The following is a 25,595-nucleotide window of genomic DNA, read 5'->3' on the forward strand; positions in this document are numbered from 1 at the left end:
AGAATTATCGGTAAGTAAATTCTTATTTTCTCTAACGTCCTAGTGGATGCTGGGGACTCCGTCAGGACCATGGGGATTATACCAAAGCTCCCAAACGGGCGGGAGAGTGCGGATGACTCTGCAGCACCGAATGAGAGAACTCCAGGTCCTCCTTAGCCAGAGTATCAAATTTGTAAACTTTTACAAACGTGTTCTCCCCTGACCACGTAGTTGCTCGGCAAAGTTGTAATGCCGAGACCCCTCGGGCAGCCGCCCAAGATGCGCCCACTTTCCTAGTGGAGTGGGCCTTTACAGATTTAGGCTGTGGCAGGCCTGCCACAGAATGTGCAAGTTGGATTGTGCTACAGATCCAACGTGCAATCGTCTGTTTAGACGCAGGAGCACCCATCTTGTTGGATGCATACAATATAAACAGCAAGTCAGACTTTCTGACTCCAGCCGTCCTAAACTATATATATATAAATATATTTTTAGGGTCCTGACAACGTCTAGTAACTTGGAGTCCTCCAAGTCCCTAGTAGCCGCAGGCACCATAATAGGTTGTTTCAGGTGAAAACCTGACACCCCCTTAGGAAGAAAACTGGAGACGAGTCCCAGTTCTGCCCTGTCCGAATGGAAAATTAAATATGGCTTTTATAAGACAAAGCCGCCCATTCTGACAATCGCCTGGCCGAGGCCAGGACCAACAGCATGGTCACTGTCCATGTGAGATATTGGTCAACAGCATGTTCACTTTCCATGTGAGATATTTCAAATCCACAGATTTGAGCGGTTCAAACCAATATGATTTTAAGGAATCCCAACACTATGTTGAGATCACACGGTGCCACTAAAGGCACAAAAAAGGGGTGTATATGCAATACTCCCTTGACAATCTGGACTTCAGGAACTGAAGTCAATTCTTTCCGGAAGAAATTCTACAGGGCCGAAACTTAAAACCTTAAAGAACCCCAATTTTAGGCTCAAAACACTCCTGTTTTCAGGAAGTGTAGAAATCGACCTAGTTGAATTTTCTTCGTGGGGCCTTCCTGGCCTCACCCACGCAACATATTTTCACCACATGTGGTGATGACGTTGTGCGGTCACCTCCTTCCTGGCTTTGACCAGGGTAGGTATGACCTCTTATGGAATGCCTTTTTCCTTCAGGATCCGGCATTCAACCGCCATGCCGTCAAACGCAGCCGCGGTAAGTCTTGGAATAGACATGGTACCTGCTGAAGCAAGTCCCTTCTTAGCTCCCCAGGCCCTTAGTCCTCTGTGAGCATCTCTTGAAGTTCCGGGTACCAAGTCCCTCTTGGCCAATCCGGAGTCACGAGTATAGTTCATACTCCTCTATGTCTTATAATTCTCAATACCTTGGTTATGAGAAGCAGAGGAGGGAACACATACACCGACTGTTACACCCACGGTGTTACCAGGACATCCACAGCTATCGCCTGAAGGTCTCATGACCTGGCGCAATACCTGTCCCGTTTTTTGTTCGGGCGGGACGCCATCATTTCCACCTTTGGTCTTTGCCAATGGTTCACAATCATGCGGAAAAACTTCCCTATGAAGTTCCCACTCTCCCGGGTGGAGGTCATGCCTGCTGAGGAAGTCTGCTTCCCAGTCGTCCACTCCCGGAGAGAACACTGCTGACAGTGCTATCACATGATTTTCCGCCTAGCGAAAAATCCTTGCAGTCTTTTCACTGCCCTCCAGCTTCTTGTGCCGCCCTTTCTGTTTACGTGGGCGACTGCCGTGATGTTATCCCACTGGATCAATACCGGCTGACCTTGAAGCAGAGGTCTTGCTAAGTTTAGAGCATTATAATTTTGCTCTTAACTCCATCTATGTGGAGAGAATTCTCCAGACTTGATCACACTTTCCTGGAAATTTTTTCCCTGTGTGACTGCTCCCCAGCCTCTCAGGCTGGCCTCCGTGGTCACCAGCATCCAATCCTGAATGCTGAATCTGTGGCCCTCTAGAAGATGAGCACTCTGTAATCACCACAGGAGAGACACCCTTGTCCTTAGATATAGGGTTATCCGCTGATGCATCTGAAGATGCGATCCGGACCATTTGTCCAGCAGATCCCACTGAAGAGTTCTTGCGTGAAATCTGCCGAATGGAATTGCTCCGTAATAAGCCACCATTTTTACCAGGACTCTTGTGCACTGATGCACTGACACTTTTCCTGGTTTTAGGAGGATCCCGATTAGCTCGGATAACTCCCTGGCTTTCTCCTCTGGGAGAAACACCTTTTTCTGGACTGTGTCCAGAATCATCCCTAGGAACAGTAGACGTGTCCTCGGAAAAGCTGCGATTTTGGAATATTTAGAATCCACTCGTGCTGTCGTAGAACTATTAAAGATAGTGCTACTCCGACCTCCAACTGTTCTCTGGACCTTGCCCTTATCAGGGAAGCGTACCAGTTTCTTTTAAGAAGAATCATCATTTCGGCCAATACCTTGGTAAAGACCCGTGGCGCCGTGGACAATCCAAACGGCAGCGTCTGAACTGATAGTGACAGTTCTGTACCACGAACCTGAGGTACCCTTGGTGAGAAGGGCAATTTTGGACATGTAGGTAAGTGTCCCTGATATCCAGTGACACCATATCGTCCCCTTCCTGGTTCGCTATCACTGCTCTGAGTGACTCCATCTTGATTTGAACGCTTGTATGTAAGTGTTCAAATATTTCAGATCTCACCGAGCCGTTTGGCTTCAGTACCACAATATAGTGTGGAATAATACCCCCTCCCTTGTTGTAGGAGGGGTACTTTGATTATCCCCTGCTGGGAATACAGCCTGTGAATTGTTTCCAATACTACCTCCCTGTCGGAGGTAGACGTTGGTAAAACAGACTTCCGGAACTTGTGAGGAGGAGACATCTCGAATTTCCAATGTACACCTGGGATACTACATGTAGGATCCAGGAGTCCCCTTGCAAGTGAGCCCACTGCGTGCTGAAACTCTTGAGATGACCCCCTACCGCACCTGAGTCCGCTTGTACTGCCCCAGCGTCATGCTGCGGACTTGGCAGAAGCTGTGAAGGGCTTCTGTTCCTGGGAATGGGCTGCTTGCTGCAGTCTTCTTCCCTTTCCTCTACCCCTGAGCAGATATGACTGGCCTTTGCCCGCCTGCCCGTATGGAGACGAAAGGACTGAGACTGAAAAGACTGTGTCCTTTTCTGTTGAGATGTGACTCGGGGTAACAAAAGGTGGATTTTTCAGCTGTTGCCATGGCCACCAGGTCCGATGGACCGCCCCTTTATACGGCAATACTTCCATGTGCCGTCTGGAATCTGCCTCACCTGACCACTGTCGTGTCTTCGTCTGGCAGATATGGACATCACATTTACTCTTGATGCCAGAATGCAAATATCCCTCTGCGCATCACGCATATATAGAAATGCATCCTTAAAATGCTCTATAGACAATAAAATCTTGTCCCTGTCAAGGGTATCAAAATTTTCAGTCAGGAAATCCGACCAAGCCCCCTCAGCGCTGCACATCCAGTCTGAGGCGATTGCTGGTCGTAGTATAACACCAGTATGTGTGTATATACTTCTTAGGCTATTTTTCAGCTTCTTATCAGCTGGCTCCTTGAGGGCGGCCGTATCTGTTTTTATAAGCGTGTGAGCGCCTTATCCACCCTAAGGTGTGTTTCCCAACTCGCCCTTACTTCTGGCGGGAAAGGGTATACCGCCCATAACTTTCTATCGGAGGAACCCCACGTATCACCACACACTTCATTTAATTTATCTGATTCAGGCAAAACTACAAGTAGTTTATTCACACCCTACAAAATACCCTTATTTGTGGTACTTGTAGTATCAGAAATATGTAACACCTCCTTCATGCCCTTAACATGTAACGTGTGGCCCTAAAGGAAAATACGTTTGTTTCTTCACCGTCGACACTGGAGTCAGTGTCCGTGAGGTAAATGGGCGTTTTTACAAGCCCCTGACGGTGTCTGAGACGCCTGGACAGGTACTAATTTGTTTGCCGGTCGTCTCATGTCGTCAACCGGCTTGCAGCGTGTTGACATGATCACGTACTTCCACAAGTAAGCCATCCATTCTGGTGTCGACTCCCTAGAGAGTGACATCACCATTACAGGCAATTTGCTCCGCCTCCTCACCAACATTTTCCTCATACATGTCGACACACACGTACCGACTTACAGCACACACACAGGGAATGCTCTGATAGAGGACAGGACCCACTAGTCCTTTGGGGAGACAGAGGGAGAGTTTGCCAGCACACACCAAAATGCTATAATTATACAGGGACAACCTTTATATAAGTGTTCCTCCCTTATAGCATTTAATATATATTTATATCGCCAAATCAGTGCCCCCCCTCTCTGTTTTAACCCTGTTTCTGCAGTGCAGTGCAGGGGAGAGCATGGGAGCCTTCCCCTCAGCCTTTCTGTGAGGGAAAATGGCGCTGTGTGCTGAGGAGAATAAGCTCCGCCCCTTTATCGGCGGGCTTTTCCTTCCGGTTTTTTAAGAACTGGCCTGGGTTAAAATACATACATATAGCCTTAATGGCTATATGTGATGTATTTATTTTGCCAAATAGGTATTTATATTGCTGCCCAGGGCGCCCCCAGCAGCGCCCTGCACCCTCCGTGACCATGTCAGTGAGCCGTGTGACAACAATGGCGCACAGCTGCAGTGCTGTGCGCTACCTCTCTGAAGACTGTGAAGTCTTCTGCCGCCTGTTTCCGGACCTCCGTCTCTGCCGTCTTCAGCGTCTGTAAGGGGGATCGGCGGCGCGGCTCCGGGACGAACCCCAGGCTGACCTGTGTTCCGACTCCCTCTGGAGCTCAGTGTCCAGTAGCCTAAGATCCCAATCCATCCTGCACGCAGGTGAGTTGGAGATCTCTCCCCTAAGTCCCTCGTTGCAGTGATCCTGTTGCCAGCAGGAATCACTGAGTGAAAACCTAAAAAAAAAACTTTTCCAAACAGCTCTTTAAGAGAGCCATCCAGATTGCACCCTTCTCGGACGGGCACAAAAACCTAACTGAGGCTTGGAGGAGGGTCATAGGGGGAGGAGCCAGTACACACCATGTGACCTAAAAAGCTTTTTAGATGTGCCCTGTCTCCTGCGGAGCCCGCTATTCCCCATGGTCCTGACGGAGTCCCCAGCATCCACTAGGACGTTAGAGAAATGCAGGCGCCAGCAGCCATCACTCCCGAACTGAGCAACAATTTAATTTCTCCGTTGGGCGCCTTCTAGTGTCTGCAGTCACGCGCCACAATTGAATATTGCCTTAAATGATCAACAGGTAAGGATCATCAGGAAATACTACAAGAAAAATGGCTGCCCAAGAATAAGATGCCAATGAAAACCTAAATGTACATTTGATTTTAACAGAAGACCTACAGTATCGAACCAAGAATAAAAAATGCTGATATACAAGCCCTATAAGATGTTAACGACTATTGAAAAGGCAAATACATCCTGTATGTACACCTTTACCATAAACTGTCCAACACATAAAAAGCAGGCGTCACACTGCACACACACACACAACATAACGCCGCTGCACACGTAAGGTTTCTTTGTAATAGGAGTAGAAACTGTCAATGTTTGCTCGGCTGAAACAAAATTAGGTATCAGCTAAAGACACAAAATATCAGTTGCAATAGACCAATAAGGGTGGAACATTCCACAATATTTGATTGGTTTTATGAATACATATTACAAAGCCTCTTACAATTGCTACACTGTGAAATAGTTCTTAACCATCAGAAGAAAAAAAAAATAATATTTAGTTTTATATTTATTTTTTATTCAGCCAAGCATCATCACCAAGTATTCCAATGAATAGTTTATGAAGGCACTGAAAGCACTCATGCCTCATTAATAAAAACCTGCAGGGCATCCTTTACATGGCCTGAGAGCTGAAAATTATCTTCCACAGAGGAACACGCTCATTTTACTTCCAGTCAAATCATTTTGCATCTGCGGGCTTCTAATGATATGCCTTCCTTTGGTAGCAGAGAATATTCATATATGCTTTTGATATATCTGAAATAACTCTGTTTGGGAGAATTTACAAGTGTTGCAGAGCAGAGCATGAGTACAGTCTGCCAAAAGCTCCCATTAGCTCATACTTCTATTTTCCCCTTTCTTCCAGTCATCTGTGAAGTACAGTCCTTTGCTGAATGACTAACATAGCAGGAATTCACTAAGATTTCATCATGCCCTAAGAATTGGTGGAAGAAGAAGGTTACATAGAACAAGGGTTGCGAGTGTAAGGTCATCAACCACTTTATTACATTTCTAAAGGGCATCCACTTTGTTCTGGACTTTTATCATTGCAGTAATTCACTGTAATGTGCCACTCGTTCAAAATTTAGGGGTGGGAATATTTATTATCTTCAGTGCCCATAGATTCCATCTAAAGTGATGGGAGCTATTCAAGTGCTTGGGTGACCAGCCCAGCGCAGGTTGTAACGGGTGCATTCTAAAGCCCAAAATGAAGGGGATTAGCCATGTAAAGCAGCTAGTCCTGTACTTGAGGGACCCACAAGCTGGGCACACTCCAGTTAAGGCACCCAAAGCCCTACTTTGGGTAAATGTCTGCTCACACCTCAGTAGGATGCAACCAGAAGTTTGCAATAAGTTAACAGCTCCTGTGCACTTTAGATGGGGATGACGGAGGCGAGAAATAACTGAATTATCCTCATAAAGCAACATAAATGATGATTAAAGTGACCATACTTATATAGTAAAACACTACTGTATTTACTGCATAGATTTTAATTTCACAAGTGATTAACTGGGATTCGGTATGATATACTGATGGACGGGATGCTGGCGGCCAGAATCCCGACAGCGGCATCCCGGCCATCAGAGTCCCGACAGCGACATCCCGGCCATCAGAGTCCCGACAGCGACATCCCGGCCATCAGAGTCCCGACAGCGGCATCCCGGCCATCAGAGTCCCGACAGCGGCATCCCGGCCATCAGAGTCCCGACAGCGGCATCCCGGCCATCAGAGTCCCAACCGCCACCCAGAAAGTAATCTAACTCTCCCCTGGCCCCTACCCTAACCCTCCCGCTTGGTGCCTAACCATCCCCTTCCCATCCCTGCACCCTAACCCCGCTTCTAATACCTAAACCTAACCTCCCTACCCCCACGGCAAGACGTGTGCGTCCCGCTAAAAGAACGTTTGTGATTTCCTGGTGTCGGTATTTTGACGTCGGGAAACAGAGCACAGTTGGCATTTTGATGCTGTAGACCGGTATTCCAGCATCGGTATTTCAAACGCTGGGATCCCGTCCGGTGGTATTTTAACTACATCCCATTCGCTGCATCAATAAACAAGACAGCAGCTGTTGATCTTTCATAGTTAGGCTGAGAGACTTCAAAAACACACCTCCCACAATCCCAAAAAATATACTGGTAGGTTAATTGGTTCCCAACGAGGGGAAAAAAAAAAAACCCTAGCATGAATCTGTGTGTGTGTGTGTGTGTGTGTGTGTGTGTGTGTGTGTGTGTGTACATGTGATCGGGAACAGACTGTAAGCTCCACTGGGGCAGGGACTGATGTGAATGGGCAAATATTCTCTCTGTAAAACGCTGCGGAATATGTGTGCGCTATATAATAACTGGTAATAAAATAATTGATATTTATGTAGGTGCCTACATATTATGCAGAGCTTTACAGGGAATATTTAATTTTTTGCATCAGTTCCTGTCCCAGTGAAGCTTAAATGTATAGTGCCACCCATACCCAGATTTCATTTTGTCAGCAGCCAACTAACCCATCAGGGGGAGTGTATCTTTACTTTCAAGTCCTCACTCGGCTGCTTATAAAAGGTCACTTGTTCTATTGTTCTAGAATAGGCACATTACCCTGAAAATGTATCTTAGATTTACATGGTGCCACCAAGCAGGGGGGGGGGGGGGGATTTCAATTCTGCAGGAAAGGCTGAGCGTATTTTGGACATTTATGGCAGTGCAGACATTGAAACTTGCAATGCTGTCACTACTATTAGTGTTCACTATAGGCTGTTTTAGCAGCCCTGCCAAATTTTCAAAGGGCAAAATGCACCCTGCCCCTTTAGTGGTGTCCTGCTGAAACAGCCAGCAGCCGCCGTGTGAGTAGATGGCATGCACATTGTAGGTAGAGCTTGGGGTAATCCCAGCAACTGCGTAGGTGCAGCGCACGCCCCCATCACTGATGCTGTGGGGTGTGCCAAGCCCCATCAGTGACGTCGAGGGGACTGGCACGTCCCCCATTAGTGATGTTGAAAGAGCTGCCCCATCCCCATTCGTGATGCGGACAGGTCCGCGCCCCTTTTTCATGCACGCGCATGCTGATCTGGGAGGTGAACTGGGAAGAGATGAAAAGTCAGACAACAGTTGTGTTTTTAGGATTGTTGACATGATGACTACATCCCATATACAGATCTATTTAACACCACGAAGCGGGATCAGTATGAAATACAGACTGTCGAGATGCTGGCCGCCAGCGGGGCGAGCGCAGAGAATCAACTTGCGGGCTCGCTGTGCTCGCCACAGATTCTATTCCCACTTTATGGGTGTCGTGGACACCCACAAGTGGTAATAGCCCCTGTGAGCCGGAATTCGGGCGTCTGTATCCTGACCGCTGGAATCCCGACTGCCAGCAATTTAACTGCATCCCCCACTAAGCTCTTTAGCACCAATCATAGGAGAAAAAAAACAAAAACACAGGTGACAAAAGGAGGATCAGACATGAAACTGGGATTAGAAATCCAAATATATTTTATATAAATGTGAATCTTATTCTAACGGAACCTTGCATAAAATAACCAATTATAAAACATCTATTTATCTTATCTGGTAGGGGCCTAAAATTCCACAATAATTTGGGGTCGATTCAATTCGGCAACTTATGAATAGCGCCGGGAATTAGCTCCCGACGCTATTCAATTCAGCTACTAGTTACCCGCAATTGTGGGGAATTCTACTCTCATCCCCGGGGGATGAGAGAAGAAACCCGACAAAAGTGCTGCCTCGCGGCTGGCGCGAGGCTGATTCTGTCGGGAATCAGCCTCGCGCCGGGGAGTTAAGTCGGAGAATGCCAGTTCTCCCGACAATTCAACCTGTTTAGTCGGCGAGAACGGGCTTTCGCCGACTTAACTTTAGCTGAATTGAATAGCGTCAGGAGCTAATTCCCGGCGCTATTCATAAGTTGCCAAATTGAATCGACCCCAATGAGGCCTACATGAGGTGGTGACTCCTGTGACAACAGCAGAGCAAGATCCGAATTAATATTACATAACCAACTTTACATTTTAAGAGAGTTAAAAATGGCAACTAGAACATTTAATTTTGGTAGAATTCAATAAGTTATGGAATAGTCTTAAAAATGATGTATACTTTCTACATCTGCATGGTATATACACAAGTGGTTCCCAAACTTACTTGAATCACTGCGTCCTATAGTGTCAGCATTGTTTTAATGTCACCCCAAGGCTCAAAGTTTCTCATTGAGAAATTCAGCAAAATCTGTTAATTGTGCTTACCCGTCATCCTTAGGGTCAATTATGGGGTTGTGGACAGGACAATGCTTCCGTTTGTCCATATATTTTATGATTGACAGCTAACAAAACTGGTTCTGTCCACCACATTGACCATAAATAAGTAGATTTGGTCCTGGACCAACAACTCATGGCACTCCCTGCAAGTGGCCTGCGGCACCCTAGAGTGCCACTACAACCAGTTTAGGAACCAGTGGAATAGACACATCCAGAATAAAAGCTTCTCAGAAGCAGTATTAAAAAAGGTTAGGAGGGTTAAGATGGACTCAAATGATAAAGAAAAGCAAACTTAACAAAAGGCATTTCTAATGGCTACAGGAGATCAAATGGAGGACAGAGGATCTTCGAAAATCTATACCCTGGAAAAATCCCCACAAAACATTAATATTTCATCTTTTGAAGCACTTAGAAAAAAAAAGGATGAAAAACCTGTAAATGAGCAGACACAACCACTGCATGAGTATGCCATGCTGCAAGTCATGGGCTGCAGTGGAGATCACGGTTTGAAAATGTGACCCACAAAAGTTGTTGCACCAAAGGTAAGCAAAATCAAAGCAAGAGTCTTATGGGCCCTACACACTCTGTGATCCACCCCCGAGCTGCCCGACGGCGGATACAGCCGGCGGGCGACCCGGCGGCGGTGGGGGAGTGAAGTTTCTTCACTCCCCCCGTCACCCCGCTCCATAGCAGTGCGTGCTATTATAGATGTGTCCATATTGGCCTGCATGCATAAGTGACGGGGCACCAACGATTAACGAGTGCGGGGCCGTGCATCGTTAATAGTTGGTGCCTACACACTGCACGATATGAACGAGTTCTTGTTCATTAATGAACGAGAACGTTCAAATCGTGCAGTGAGATCTGCCAGTGTGTAGGGCTCATTAGCTTTACACAAGCCTACTACAAGCACGTACACTGTATGCTAAAAGGCACAGCCCTCCCCTACTGGGAGAACAAAAAAGGGAGAAAAAAAAGTGGTAAAGAAAAAAGAGGAATGATACAGTTGTATCAACATACGGCAACTCATCCCTAACAGGAGAATAGTGTGCAAATACATTTGAGGATTATGCTTTTCCCAAGGATAGGTTTCTTAGTGCAATTTGAAGAGTGGCTAAACAACTCCATTATTAAGCAAACAGCATACAATTATTGCAATACAAATACTTTAATAAAGATAGAAGTGCTCATTAACATACAATGACGGGGGCTGCAAGCTAAATATCCAATCATGGACGCTCCAACCAGACTTAGCAAGCAGGTAAATTACCTCATTGTCCTCCCATGGGCAATTTTAAAAGGTTAACAATAAGGTCACATCCTAAATGCTAGGAAACCACATCTAACAAGGCTTCAGACTGATACTGTAAAATAGACCTGAAGCACATTTTCATGCTCCTGGACACTGCACTTTTCATCACAATTGCAGACTTTTGAAACCAGCAGCTATATTTATACATCTTTAACGACACAGAGTAACCACAAAGGTTAGACCACAATTGGAAGAGACTAGATGCATGTTCACACTAGTGAATGGGCTTCATGTAGTACAGATGAAAACCACACACAGAGTCTCACATACTGTAGGAGTTCTTCCTGTAAGGGAAACATTCATTTTTCGGGCACAACTGAACATTATACTCCATCCAATTCAGAATGCCGTTGAAGACTTTTTAGAATGGTCAACAGAAGAAAAAGCATGCACTAGTGCATGCCCAAAACAGCAATCCAGTCATTTGCTCCAAAGCCTCACAGCAGGGGCTACATGCATTGGAGTAGAACTTAAAAAGGAGAATGGTTACAACTATGTCAGGACTCGCAACGGACTCCATATCACTTACCTGTAAGGTGGGCGACTTTCCTCCCACAGGAGTTGTTCCAGAATTCAGGCCTGCTCTGTGTACAGCACTTTTTCCTCCAGCTGTGTGCAGCCATCTTGAATTAGGTCAGCTGACCACCTAACCAACAATCGTGCGTCAGGATCCAGCCATGTGAACCGGGCTACCAATACCAGGGCAACAAGTGGAATAAAAAGCCTTCCTGGTGTACTTACAAGTCGCCAGTGCAACAATGTACATACCCTACACCCTGATATCTCTTTTTTTTTTTTTTTTTTTGGGGGGGGGGGGGGTGTTTAATTTTTTGCGCCAGTGACTGCCACTGGTGGGCGCCTGATGGAGCAAACCTTATTGTTTCTTCGTTCTGGCTCCAATAGCTGCTGCATCCCACACACACACACCCTTTGCCGCCGCCGTGCCCCCCACACACACACACCATTACCTTTGCTCGCATGTGCAAAAAGTGACCTGTTTGTGTGCCCAAATGGCACTTTTCACTTCGCACCCAGCACTCTGGTTGGATTTACCAGTTTTACGCAGATAGACCACCCAAAACTTCTGTGCACGAGTCAGAACGTTAAAAAAAGAACAATTGAATATCCTGTGCAATGAAGTGTACAGATAAGTTACTTGACAGCATTATTTCCATTGCGTCAAATTATTCTGTAAGGATTTAATCATTTTTAAAGTCTAAGGTACAACATTAGAGGTATTTCAGTTATTATGGTTGATTTAAGTTTGGAGCGAAAATTTAGGTTTAACATTAGATGCAGGAACACATACTGTAGCACAAACTGTAATATCAATTCAGTTCTCTCACTTAAATTTTTGTACGTTTACACTTCACTTGGGGGGAGGGGAGCCTCTAGTCATCCATGACACCAGGGGGCAGAGATGATGCATTAAGTTGCTTTATAATCCTGGCTCCATAAGAAGTATGTGTAACGTTAGTCTACATACTGGTGAGCCAAACGGAATTACAGCTTTTGCTGTAAATTAGAACAATCTTCAAAAGAAGACACATTTTTAAAATACGAAATAAAAAAAATCCTCATCACAGTTGATTTGTGTACACGTTAAGCAAGTCTGAAGCTGAATAACTTACTACACAAACGCTACAGACCACCCATTCCCTCGCCGGTTTCACTTTCATACTGTGGAAAATGGAGGTGAAGCTGTAAACCCGTTTCAGTAATGGAAGGGGTTCAGGATCCAATTTGCCAGCCAAGGCATTCTGTTGCACAAGACAGCTGTTTTAATTCGTTAGGTCTTGGTGTGAACATAATTGCAGGATATGTAATGTGAAGCTGCAATCATTTTTTAAACAAACATACAAGACAAACTGTCAAGTGCTTCACCACAGAAGAGGGCGGATGAGATCTTACCCCTTAACATATGCTGCAGGTCTCTAGTTTTAGACATGGAGGAACTGCTCAAATTTCAACACTACTGATGCCTTCTCTAAATTCAACGCACTACGCACGAGATCTGCTGAGCCTGAAAAACGTCAAGCAATACCACATACGCAGGCACTCCATAACAGAGAAAAGAAACAACCAGTTATCACCCCTTAATCATACTGTACAAACTTATGCAAAGAACTCTGGTTGAGCATCACTTATACCCAATGCATCAGGGTGCCCATGTTACAGACTAGTAAGACTGTCTATCTTTCTACCATTTATTATACCAGTAGGTAGAGGAAGGAAGGGAGTATGATCGTTATACAATAACTATCATAAAGATGCAATGTGACACAAACATAAGAGTTTATTTATTTGCAAGGGTTTCAAGAAGTGCTGACCATAAAGGGGTCGATTCAATTCACCAACAGTTGAATAGCGCCGGGAATTAGCTTCCGACGCTATTCATTTCAGCTCAAGTTAAGTGAGCGAATGCCCGTTCTCCCGGACTTAACAGGTTGATTTGTTAGGAGAACGGGCATTCTCCGACTTAACTCCCCGCCGCGATTCACGGCAGCACTTTTGTCCGATTTCCTCTCATCCCTCGGGGGTGAGAGAAGAATTCGACAACTGAGCGTCACTTGGCGCTGTATTGAATAGCGCTGGGAGCTAAATCCCAGCGCTATTCAACTGTCGTGAATTGAATCAAAGTACATTAATTGCGAATCACTTGCAGATGGACAAGGCCTAAGCACTATACACCATATTATTTGTTCCGGGTTTAAAACACAGTAGCACCGGAGAAGCTCAAAGTCCCAAAGTATCCAGACTCCTGAATTGATCAATCCAGTTGAAAAAATTTTGAGTTGTCCTCCCATAAAACAAACTTTGGGGTCGATTCAATTCGGCAACTTATGAATAGCCCCGGGAATTAGCTCCCGACACTATTCAATTCAGCTGCTAGTTACCCGCAATTGTCGGGAATTCTTCTCTCATCCCCGAGGGATGAGAGAAGAAACCCGACAAAAGTGCTGCCTCGCGGCCGGCGCAAGGCTGATTCTGTCAGGAATCAGCCTCGCGCTTGGGAGTTAAGTCGGAGAATGCCCGTTCTCCCGACAATTCAACCTGTTTAGTCGGCGAGAACGGGCCATCGTCGACTTAACTGGAGCTGAATTGAATAGCGTCGGGAGCTAATTCCTGGCGCTATTCATAAGTTGCCGTATTGAATCGACCCCAATATGTATCTTCTCCTTCCAAACTGGTTTTGGCTTGTATATGACTGGCACTCTAAAAAAAAAAATACGGGTATACTCGTCAGAATTCCCACACAGCCTATATCTCGCAGACTATTACATAAGCCCCTTGGTGTCTGCTCCATGCAACTGCTTTTCCAGGGCCCATCTGGATATGCTCCACAACACCAGAGTACAGGAGAGCTAATCCCAAGCCGCAATCAACAGATCTCTAGCATGAAACATGCAAATAGCCCTCCTGCTCATACTACTGGCCAGTGCCACAACCATTTGAAAGTGGCTAGTGGAATTAGTTTGTCAGTTCTGTGTCCTGCTGGGGTGGGGAGAAGCCTAGTGTAGGTGGTAGTGGTGCTTTAACAAAACATGCACACATTTACCAATTCCCCAGCACAAAACAAAAAAAGCTAAATATTAATTGAATAGGCATATTAGGTATATCAGAACTAAACTGATACATTCAGGTATGTAAACCAAACTAATTTCATCTGGGACATATTGGTCAGTTCCCAAACGTCCTCAATGAATTCATCTTGAGCTCTTATTTTGCATAAAACCAATGGTTTGCATACATTTAATTAGAAAGTCAGTACCAAGTTCCTGATGAGACCTATCTGATGAAACGTGTCTGACTGACAACTCCGCATTAAATTTAAGGTAACTTGCATGTGGCGAGGGGGTGACTTTCATTAGGTGGACTCCTTGTACAAACTGTTTAATTATAAGGATATTTAGATTTTATATGTATTAAGGTGCATTTTGCTGCAACCCACACACGCATTATTGTACATGTAACCAAAGTGCCCAATGGCACATGGTTAGAGAAGCACAGATGCCTACTTAAGCCACATCAGTAACCCACCATACTGATTCCACACAAAAAAATGGTTAACAGGAGAACAGGGCAACATTTATTTAGAAAGAATGAAGCACTGCTACAATTTCAGAGCAATACTAAGTCAGAGAATGCCCGTACTCACCAGAGTGTTTAGACGCGAGAACAGGCATTCTCCATCTAAAGTGCCAGCAGCAATGCTGTTTTGTCCGCGCTGTAGCACAAAACAGCATCACGGACCTATGTTTTGATGGATTTCTGTTCTCACCCCCAGAGTGGATGACAGGCGCTGAATTGAATAGGTCCGGGAGCTCCCTCCAGCACTATTCAATCCACCCAGAAATGAGTCGAGCCCATTAATCTTAAAGGACCACACTAATCCATTTTTTCAAGCTACATTTTCACACCAACATCTTTTAGACCGACATAGGCTCTTACAACCCATCCATTCTCAGCATTTACACAGCTTAGCATTTCAAACCATCTTTTCAGAAATCCAGATCATCAAATCAGAGGAACCAGCAAGTATATATATATATATATATATATATATATATATATATATATATATATATATATATATATATATATATATATATATATATATACCAATATCAGTTCAGTGGTTAGTAGTTTTAGAATAGGATGATATTGTGGTTACTACTCTTTTTTATTTAATAAACTTAGTATGCATAGATCTAAAATCATGTCTGTTTTACAAAGTGTATCTTGTATGTAACTTAATAGTACCTTTCTGACTGATATTGCCTACCGTACTTGTAGTTTGGTGAAAGGTGTTTTAATTGATTAAGTTGATGTCACTGAAGCCACGTCTGTGACGAGCTCGGAGCGTGTTTCACGTGGTGTTCCTTTATAAGGTGAGAATTTGTGTATGTCATTTATCCTGATGAAAATCTTGAAATACACAGATTGAAACTTTGATATTTCATCTACGGGGTCCTTGTCTTCTTTATTAAGCGGTCTTGAGTGCCGCCTTTGTGATAGATAAGATAGATATATATATATTTTATTTTTTTTAAACGATACTTGAGAGCTAAAAGTGAAATGCAATGCATACGACAACTGAAGCATTAGTATAGTATGAGCAAGTACACTCTTATTCTTCTTAGTCATACATTGCCGCAAATGAGGATTTCAAGGTGACAAATCTTGACACCACTTCAAATATTTAGCTACATAATTAATGTACGATTAGCATTACTTCCTGACAGCTCAGAGGTTCTGATTTAGATTCTGGATAAAGGCCAATCTGTGTGGAGTTTCCATGTCCTCCTTGGGGGACATGCAGTTGTTTTATTGGCTGCCCAAAGTAATGGCCACCTGTCAGAGAAATTCAATTGTTGCTCTGATCGGGCACCTATTGATATGCCCAAAAGCACAGAATTTAGCCGGGCACTGTGACTAAACAGGTCTAAAGTCCTTGATAGGGCACCCAAACCACTGACTTTTAGCACATTTCTTCTCACTGCCTCAGGAAGCTATGGGGTCGATTCAATTCTGCAACTTATGAATAGCGCCAGGAATTAGCTCCCGACGCTATTCAATTTAGCTGCTAGTTACCCGCAATTGTCGGGAATTCTTCTCTCATCCCCAGGGGGTAAGAGAAGAAAGCTGACAAAAGTGCTGCCGCGCGCGACGCGAGGCTGATTCTGTCGGGAATCAGCATCCCCGCGGGTAGTTAAGTCGGAGAATGTCCGTTCTCCCGACAAAACTACCTGTTAAGTCGGCGAGAACGGGCAATCGCTGACTTAACTTTAGCTGAATTGAATAGCGTCGAGAGCTAATTCCCTGCGCTATTCATAAGTTGCCGAATTGAATCGACCCCTATGAGAAGAAATGTGTCTCTCGCAGCTAATGGGCATCCTAACGCGACAACAATTGAATTGCAATGTCGGATGCCATTTCTTAAGGCTCACGATAAAACAATTGAATCCCCCCTCCATCTTATGTCTACATGCATTTCCTCCTACACACCAAAAACATGCAGTGGGTTCCAAGATTCTTAAATCACAGCGCCCTAGAGTATCAGCATTTTATTCACGGCACCCCTAGGTCAAAAGTTTATTATTTTGATATATTTTTTTCTGAATATCTCAATAAGTAAAATACTGCATAGTTGTATACTTATGTTCAATTATATGGTATTGGACAGGGCTGCGCTTCTGCATGTCCACATATTACGCTTGGCAGCCTGGTTTTGCTTATTATATTGACCATAAATAATTTAATTTGGTCCTGGACCACCAGCACATGATACCCCTGCAAATGCCCCACAGCATCCACTTTGGGAACCACTGCCCTAGTGTATGTGTGTCCCTGTGATAGAAAATATAGATTGCAGGTTCCAATGGGCCAGGGACAATTCAATTCAGCGCAAATTGAAAAGCGTTGGGAAGAAGCTCCCAGAACTATTCAATTAAGTGAGATGTTATGCCGAAGTCGAGGGTTTCTTCCTGCACCCCAGGAAGGGTACGAGCAGAAATCCGGCAAAACTACTGGGCACAATGATGTTTTCGCCCCTTAGCACGCCAAAAACAGCATCGCACCCGGCACTTAAGTCAGAGAATGATGGTTCTTGCGACAAAACACCATGATTAAGAACGAGCATTCTCCGACATAATATTGAGCTGAATTGAATAGCTCTGGGAGCTCCTTCCCGATGCTATTCAATTTGCGCTGAATTGAAAAGAGCCCTCTGTAAAAAGCTGCATAATGAGCATGCTAGATAAATACAGAAATAAAAAGTTTTACACACAAAGCCATTAAAAAACAGCCCACAAAGTAAGGAATATTACATGTGAAATATTGTACATGTTATAGCAGTGGTTCTCAAACTGTGTGTCTAGGCAATCTGGGGTGCCTTGGGGTACTTGCAGGGGTGCTTTGGATTGGTGGTCCAGTACCAATTCAAATTATCTATGGTCAATGCCATAAGTAAAACCAATGCTGCTGGCTGTCAGTCATAAAATATGTGGACAAACAGAAACAATTCTTGTTCCTCACCACACAATTGAACCTAGGGATGACATATAAACACAATTTACTTAATTTAATATTTCTTTCTAAATTTTTTAATGAGAAACTTTTGGCCTAGGGGTGCTGTAAAAAGAATCCTGATGCACTAAGGTATTGTTATTCAAAAAAGTTTGGGAAGCACTGTGTTATACTGAAACAGAACAAGGGACAGCCAAACTGAACAAGATTGACAAGCAGACACCAAGGAAATCATACATTACATCCACAATAAACAGGAAACGCTGTTTACTAGGCAGAAGGAAAAAGAATGTAAATATTCTTAAGTATACTTAAACTGAACATGCTACAACAAATACATATTCCAATAACAATTCAGATTTCAATTGTACCACAAGTATGCAAAATATATTTTCCATGGGAAATTTATATATCAAAACTACCATACTACTGTCAGGATTTAGAATGTGGGAATTTACATTTAGAAATTTGACAGTTTTAAGAGATGGGGGAGAGGAGAGTATGTATCAAAGCTTGGAGAGAGATAAAATCTTTAAATATAAGGTTCCAACCAATCAACTCCTACCTGTCATTTTTCAAACACAGCTTATGCAAGGCAGAAGCTGGTTGACTGGTACTTTATCTCTCACAATTTTATCTCTTTCTGGGCTCTGATAAAAATTACCCCCTTTCCCACATTTTAAATGATCTTTAGTCATTCTGTACATAGTCTTATAGCAATGTTTAAAATTACTTGACATGTACAGCAAAACAAAAAAGTTATAGTAAAATAAATGCTTCAATGCAGGTCTTTTCCACAAAACTGGAATTAAGTGGAATGGATCATCAATGCTGGAAAACCAAAACTACTGTAACTGGGCAACATGTACACAACCAGACATTGCGGCACTGCCTGGCTGCACAACCGAATCCACCCCCACCCCCCAAAAAATAAAAGCAACACAACATTTATTAGGTAATCTGCAGTGCCCTCCAAATATTTATAACAAGATTGCCACATTTATATCAAGGCAAATCGTGGACAAAATATGAGTTATACTTATGGGCCCTACACACTGGGCGAGGTTATTGACCAGTGATATTATCGATAGACGATATCGCAGCTAAAGATTTTTGCCTACACACTTGCCGATAACGATGTTTTGTCAAGTTGGACGATACGAGTACACACACATCCATATAGTCCAAATTGACTTGCATGTATAAACGAGGATAGATCAACGATGAACCATTGCGGGGCCACGCATCATTTCATAATTGATGCATACACACTGACAGATATGAACAATTTATTGTTCATATCGATCATAGTTATCGACAAGTGTAGGGCCCACAGAGATCCCTCTCTATACAGCCACCGTAACTAGTCAGACAATGTAATTATTACATTTTAATGCACATTTGTAATATTGTATACTTGGTGGCAAGTCAGGGTTGCATTATGCAGAAGCAATACAAAAATATACACACACTCCCTTGCAGTGAGTTCTGGAGATTGTCATGCAATACAAAGTTCCACAGAAGTACCTTAGCGGGCCACATACAATCCACTAATTTAATTGGAATTTGTGCAAAGCAGAGTATTAGCGGCAGGCACTCAACTCATAAGTAACAGAGATGTCCTTGTGTCATGGATATTTAAGGCTACAATAGACAGCTACTCAGTTGTCTAAAGAAAGGACTTATATGGTATGAACCAGCTCATGGTCAGCATCATCCGAGATGAACGCTTATGTTAGTTCATTGAAAAGTTAACACAAGAAGAGGTTGGCTACTATTTCCTAGGCCCAGAAATAAATACAATACACATAACTGCAGCAGAAAACAAAATATTTTGGGGAGGTGAATAAAAAAAAAAAAAAGAGATGCGCTAAACAAAACACACACAAAGCTGCATAATTATTGTATAGCCTTACATTGTGCCGTGTCAGCCAGCCTCTAAAAAACACAATTGTATTATTTTATGTAGGTGTCATGCAGTGCAGTGCAGCACAGGCAGCTTTACTTTCATCCTTTAATTGCATTTGGCCCAATGATTGGCTTCCTTTCCAGAAGAGATTATCATTTACCAAAAAGGGGATAGAGCAACACAAAAGGAGCATTCTGAATGTGGGGCAACCCTTATGTTGTCACTGACACACACCAGGTACACTGTGGGGACCTGATGCAAGGGCACATACAAACCAACTGACACATCAGGTGCACAAACAGTTCTACCAATATAAGATTACACAGAGTGCCATCCCCATCTCTCATTCACAGACTCACACATGCCCCCTCACTCAATCTCCATTTGATGAGAAGAACAGAACTATAACTTGGTATGCAAAAGTGGGAGCGTTTCAGTATCAATATACAGTAAATAACTTTGAGCAAAAGCAGTTTAGAATAGTTCATGTTACCATGTAGCTGTGTGGTATTGACACAGGGCACTGCTACAGTATACCTGACCGGTGGCTGTAAGTAGTGATGGCATGAGAGTCACAGTGAGAATATATATATATATATATACACATACATACACACACATATACATACACACACCTCTCATATCTGCAGGGCTACCAGCAGCCACTAATGAGATTACCAATCAATGGGAAGCAGTAGGCAGCTGCCCCGGCCACCACAGCAGTGTGGGATATCTGTGGCTGTCAGGCCTGTGTCTGTCATTCATTTATAGAGGCAGCGGAGTAGCAGCTCACACCCACAGCCCGATCCCTCACAGCCAACTCCGCCGCTGCCCAGAAACTTTCCTGCTGCCCCCCACACCTCCTCCTGCACGGGCGGGCAGCGAGGAGCCGGCGCTCCGGACAGCGGCTCCGGTCCTGCACAGGGCAGTCCGGCAACAGGTCCCCAATGGTCCCGCCCCAGCCCCGGCCCCCTCACCTGGTAGTCGGTCAGGATGATCTCCCTGTCCGTGTTGGACGCCATTGCGGCTCTGGTCCGAGCACCTGGGGGAGTTGGAGGGAGGCTCCGAGCGCACAGGGGGAGGGAAACAGGTCGCCCTTCTCCCCCTCTCCGTCTCTGCCCCGGGGACCCCTCCTCACATGCACAGCCGCGCTGGGAGCCCTAGAGGAAGCGGGGATACAGGAAGCCAGGGAATGGCGGCGCCGCCTCCTCTGCTCTCAGCCTGCCCCAGGCAGCAGCCGCAGCCCTCAGACCCCTCTCGCAGCTATCGCCGCCCGTACGCCGCGCCTGTCGCGCCGTTTGCGTGTCACGCTGTCGCGCCGGACGACGCTTTGCGGTCATCACGTGACCGCCCCTGCCGGGGTGATACACAACGGCCCACTGAGGGGCTGCTGCCAAGTGCCGCCTTCCCCGCAGCTCCCCCTGATGACGCCCCGCTAGCCTGGTCAGACCCATAGGTGTCTGTCACTCACTACTGGCAGTGTCCCGTCTGCAGGCTGGAGCTCTGTCACTGCTCTAGCTGCCGCATTACTTTATACAACTTCTAAACTATACCTTACTGCAACTTCTACAGGTCATTGACACACGTGTGTCATGCTCTTTTGGATTTGGCTAGATTCCAATTAACAAGTTTGTATTGACTAATATGAACATATTTAGAAGTAGCTTTTATGTACGATAGGGAGACTGTGTGTTAATGTACAATAGGGAGACTTTCAGAGACTAGTTTTTCTGTCCTTGAGTCATATTATCAAATTGTCCTGCTATGGGTGGGCAATTATTTCAGCTGAGGGGCCACTTAACACTTTCCAATGAGTATTTGAGGGTCGCCATAGGCACGCGCCAAAAATATAGGGGTGTGTCTTCATGGGAAAGGGGCGTGGCCACAGAATAATATAGCTTCGTATTAGGCTGCACAATAGTCTCTATTATTCAAATTACGCTGCACAGTAGCGCAACTTATACACATTACTCCAGGTAGAACCACTATCATACATTTCGCAAGGTAGAGTAACCTTTTGCATAGTACAGCAGGTAGAGTCCCCTTTTACACATTATGGCAGACAGAACCCCCTTTCTATTACGTCCTAGAGGATGCTGGGTTCCACATTAGTACCATGGGGTATAGACAGGTCCACTAGGAGCCATTGGCACTTTAAGAGTTTGAGTGTGTGGGCTGGCTCCTCCCTCTATGCCCCTCCTACCAGACTCGGTTTATAAAATGTGTCCGGAGGAGCCGGTCAGAGCTAGGGGAGCTCTACAGAGTTTTTCTAGTAAAGTTATTTTTTAGAGTTCATTATTTTACAGGGAGGCTGCTGGCAACAGCCTCCCTTCTTCGAGGGACTAAGAGGGGGAGTAGTATCCGCGCCCTGCGGGGTCTGAGCCGCTATCTCCGCTGTCAGGACACTGAGCTCCTGAAGGGATCGATCGTTCCCCGCCACAGGGGATCGCTTACCCCGGCAGCATGCCGCCACCCCCTTACAGAGCCAGAAGATGGCGAGATATGGCGGCACAAGGGTAGGAGCGCAGCGCTGAGCGGCTGCGCTCCGGGAAGGCTCAGCGGCACACAGTGTTGGCGCTATGAGGGGTGTCCTGAGCCAGCATCTTAATACCCTACACTGGTCACAAACGCTTACCGGAGACTGAATCCCCCGGCTAGCGACAGAATCCTCATGCCTGTATAAAGAATTTGTGCGGGAAGACGCGCTATCTTCAGGAGGCGGAGCTTCTCAGGGCGGACCCAGCAGCGTCCAGCGCCATTTCCCTGCCTGCAGTTCCTGTACACTGGAAGCTGTCCCTCCAAGCAACTCCAGCTATCCTGAGCGGTACCAGGGGGTTGTAGATGGGGGGGGTGGGGGAGGTGGAGGCTGTTTAAAATCTGTGTAGTCTATTAAGGTACACAGATGGAGATGGTAGTTTTACTTGTTCTACCTCAGTAAGTGCTGTGTGTAGGTTGGCTCCAATCTCTGTATCTCTCTATGCCATACTTCTGGGGGGGGGCGCCCTGAGGCAGCAATAAAAACACCTTGGCTGGCTAAAATACCTCAATATATAGCCCCAGGGGCTATATATGAGGAAAATACCCCTGCCAGAATTCCATAAAAAGCAAGAGAATAGGCCGCAAAAAAGGGGCGGAGCCTATCTCCTCAGCACACTGGCGCCATTTTTCCCTCACAGCTCGGCTGGAAGGAAGCTCCCTGGCTCTTCCCTGCAATCTACAGTACAGTAAGAGGGAAAAGAGAGGGGGGGCATTAAATTTGGCAGTATATATACATATATTATATGAAAAGCAGCTATTAGGGGCATAACTCAGTTAGTCCCTGTATATATATAGCGCTCTGGTGTGTGCTGGCATACTCTCACTCTGTCCCCCCAAAGGGCTTTTGTGGGTCCTGTCCTCGTTTAGAGCATTCCCTGTGTGTCTGCGGTGTGTCGGTACGGCTGTGTCGACATGTTGAATGAGGAGGCTTATATGGTGACGGAGCAGAGGCCGATATATGTGATGTAGCCCCCTGTGGGGCCGACACCAGAGTGGATGGATAGGTGAAAGGTATTAACCGACAGTGTCAACTCCTTACATAAAAGGGTGGATGACGTAACAGCTGTGGGACAGCCGGCTTCTCAGCCCGCGCCTGCCCAGGCGTCTCAAAGGCCATCAGGGGCTCAAAAACGCCCGCTCACTCAGATGGCAGACACAGATGTCGACACGGAGTCTGACTCCAGGGTCGACAAGGTTGAGACATATACACAATCCACTAGGAACATCCGTGACTTGATCCCGGCAATAAAAAATGTGTTACACATTTCTGACATTAACCCAAGCACCTCTAAAAATGGGTTTTTAGGTTGGGGAGAAAAAACAGGCAGTGTTTTGTTCCGCCATCAGATGAATAAATGAAGTGTGTGAAAAGCGTGGGTTCCCCCGTTTAGAAACTGGTAATTTCTAAAGAGTTACTGATGGCGTACCCTTTCCCGCCAGGAGGATAAGTTACGCTGGGAGATATCCCCTAGGGTGGATAAGGCGCTTACACGGTTGTCAAAAAAGGTGGCACTGCCGTTTTAGGAACGGCCACTTTGAAGGTACCTGTTGATAAAAAGCAGGAGGCTATCCTGAAGTCTGTATTTACACACTCAGGTACTAGACGGAGACCTGCAGATCGTGCTGCTGCAGCGTGGTCGGTGACCCTGTCAAACATGAGAACATATTAAAGACGTCGTCTTATATATGAGGGATGCACAGAGGGATATTTTGCCGGCTGGCATCCAAAATGAATGTAATGTCCATTCTGTCAGGAGGGTATTTGAGACCTGTCACGGGACAGGTGATGCTGACTTTAAAAAGATTCTGCCTTATAAAGGTGAGGAATTATTTGGGGATGGTCTCTGGGACCTCGTATCCACAGCCACAGCTGGGAAGAAATATTTTTACCTCAGGTTTCCTCACGGACTCAGAAAGCACTGTATTATCAGGTACAGTCCTTTCGGCTTCAGAAAAGCAAGCGGGTCAAAGGCGTTTCCCTTCTGTACAGAGACAAGGGAAGAGGGAAAAAGCTGCACCTGTCAGCCTGCTCCCAGAATCAACATTCTTCTCTCGCTTAATCTGAGCCCACAGCATGACGCGGGGGCTCCACAGGTGTAGCCAGGTACGGTGGGGGGCCGTCTCCAAAATTTCAGCGATCAGTGGGCTCGCTCACAGGTGGATCCCTGTTTCTTTCAGATAGTATGTCAGGGGTACAAGCTGGAATTCGAGATATCTCCCCCCAGCCGTTTCCTAGATTATGGCTTGCCGACAACTCCCTCAGGCAGGGAGGCTGTACTAGAGGCAATTAATAAGCAGTATTCCCAAAGGTAATACTCAAGTGCCCCTACTTCAACAAGGACGGGGTTACTATTCTACACGGGTTGGGGTACCGAAACCGCATGGTTCGGTGTGACCCATTTATATTAAAATCCTTGAACACATACATAAAAAAATTCAAGTTCAAGATGGAATCGCTCGGGGCGGTTATTGCAAGCCTGGAAGAGGGGGATTACATGGTATCCCGGGACATCAAGGATGCTTACCTGCATGTCCCCATTTACCATCCTCGCCAGGAGTACCTCAGATTTGTGGTACAGGATTACCATTACCAAGTCCAGACAGGACTGTACAAGGCACCGAGGGTGTTTACCGGGGTAATGGCCGAAATGATGATACTCCTTCGAAAAAAGGGAGTTTTAATTATCCCGTACTTGGACAATCTCCTTATAAGGGCGAGGTCCAAGGAGCAGTTGCTAGTCGGGGTAGCACTATTTTGGAAAGTGCTACAACAGCAGGGTTGGATTCTAAACAGTCCAAAGTCACAGCTGGTTCCTATGACACGTCTACTGTTCCTGGGGATGGTTCTGGACACAGACCAGAAATAAGTGTTTCTCCGGGATGAGAAAGCCAAGGAGCTGTCATCTCTAGTCAGAGACCTCCTGAAGCCAAAACAGGTATCGGTGCATCATTGCATGCGAATCCTGGGAAAAATGGTAGCTTCCTACGAAGCAGTCCCATTCGGCAGGTTCCATGCAAGAACTTTTCAGTGGGACCTGTTGGACATGTGGTCCGGATCGCATCTTCAAATGCATCGGCTGATAACCCTGTCTCCAAGGACCAGGGTATCTCTAAAATGGTGGCTGCAGAGTGCCCATCTTAAGGAGGGCCGCAGGTTCGAAATACTGGACTAGGTCCTAGTGACCATGGAGGCCAGCCTTTGAGGCTGGGGGCAGTCACACAGGGAAAAAACTTCCAAGGACTTTGGTCAAGTCAGGTGACTTCTCTACACAAAATATTCT

The 25,595-nt window shown here is 45.5% G+C and overlaps 1 protein-coding gene across 4 annotated transcripts in view; it reads right to left on the reverse strand.

Moving 5' to 3' along the window:
- PKN2 (protein kinase N2) overlaps positions 1–21,183 on the reverse strand; it is a 308,544-nt gene extending 287,361 nt beyond the window's left edge. The window contains exons 1-2 of one of the 4 annotated variants that reach the window (XM_063939945.1): positions 20,754–21,183; positions 15,625–15,846 (exon numbers count right to left, since the gene is read on the reverse strand). Coding sequence is in view for 1 of the 4 variants with exons in the window: in XM_063939944.1 (XP_063796014.1) it covers positions 20,754–20,798 (45 nt within the window). In the remaining 3 variants the exon portion in view is untranslated. The remainder of the gene's footprint in view (positions 1–15,624; positions 15,847–20,753) is intronic. The other 3 variants (XM_063939947.1, XM_063939946.1, XM_063939944.1) reach the window with 3 other exon arrangements.
- Between the last annotated feature and the right edge of the window lie 4,412 nt (positions 21,184–25,595).

Source organism: Pseudophryne corroboree, chromosome 9 (assembly GCF_028390025.1).
Source record: "Pseudophryne corroboree isolate aPseCor3 chromosome 9, aPseCor3.hap2, whole genome shotgun sequence".
Classification (NCBI taxonomy): Eukaryota; Metazoa; Chordata; class Amphibia; order Anura; family Myobatrachidae; genus Pseudophryne; species Pseudophryne corroboree.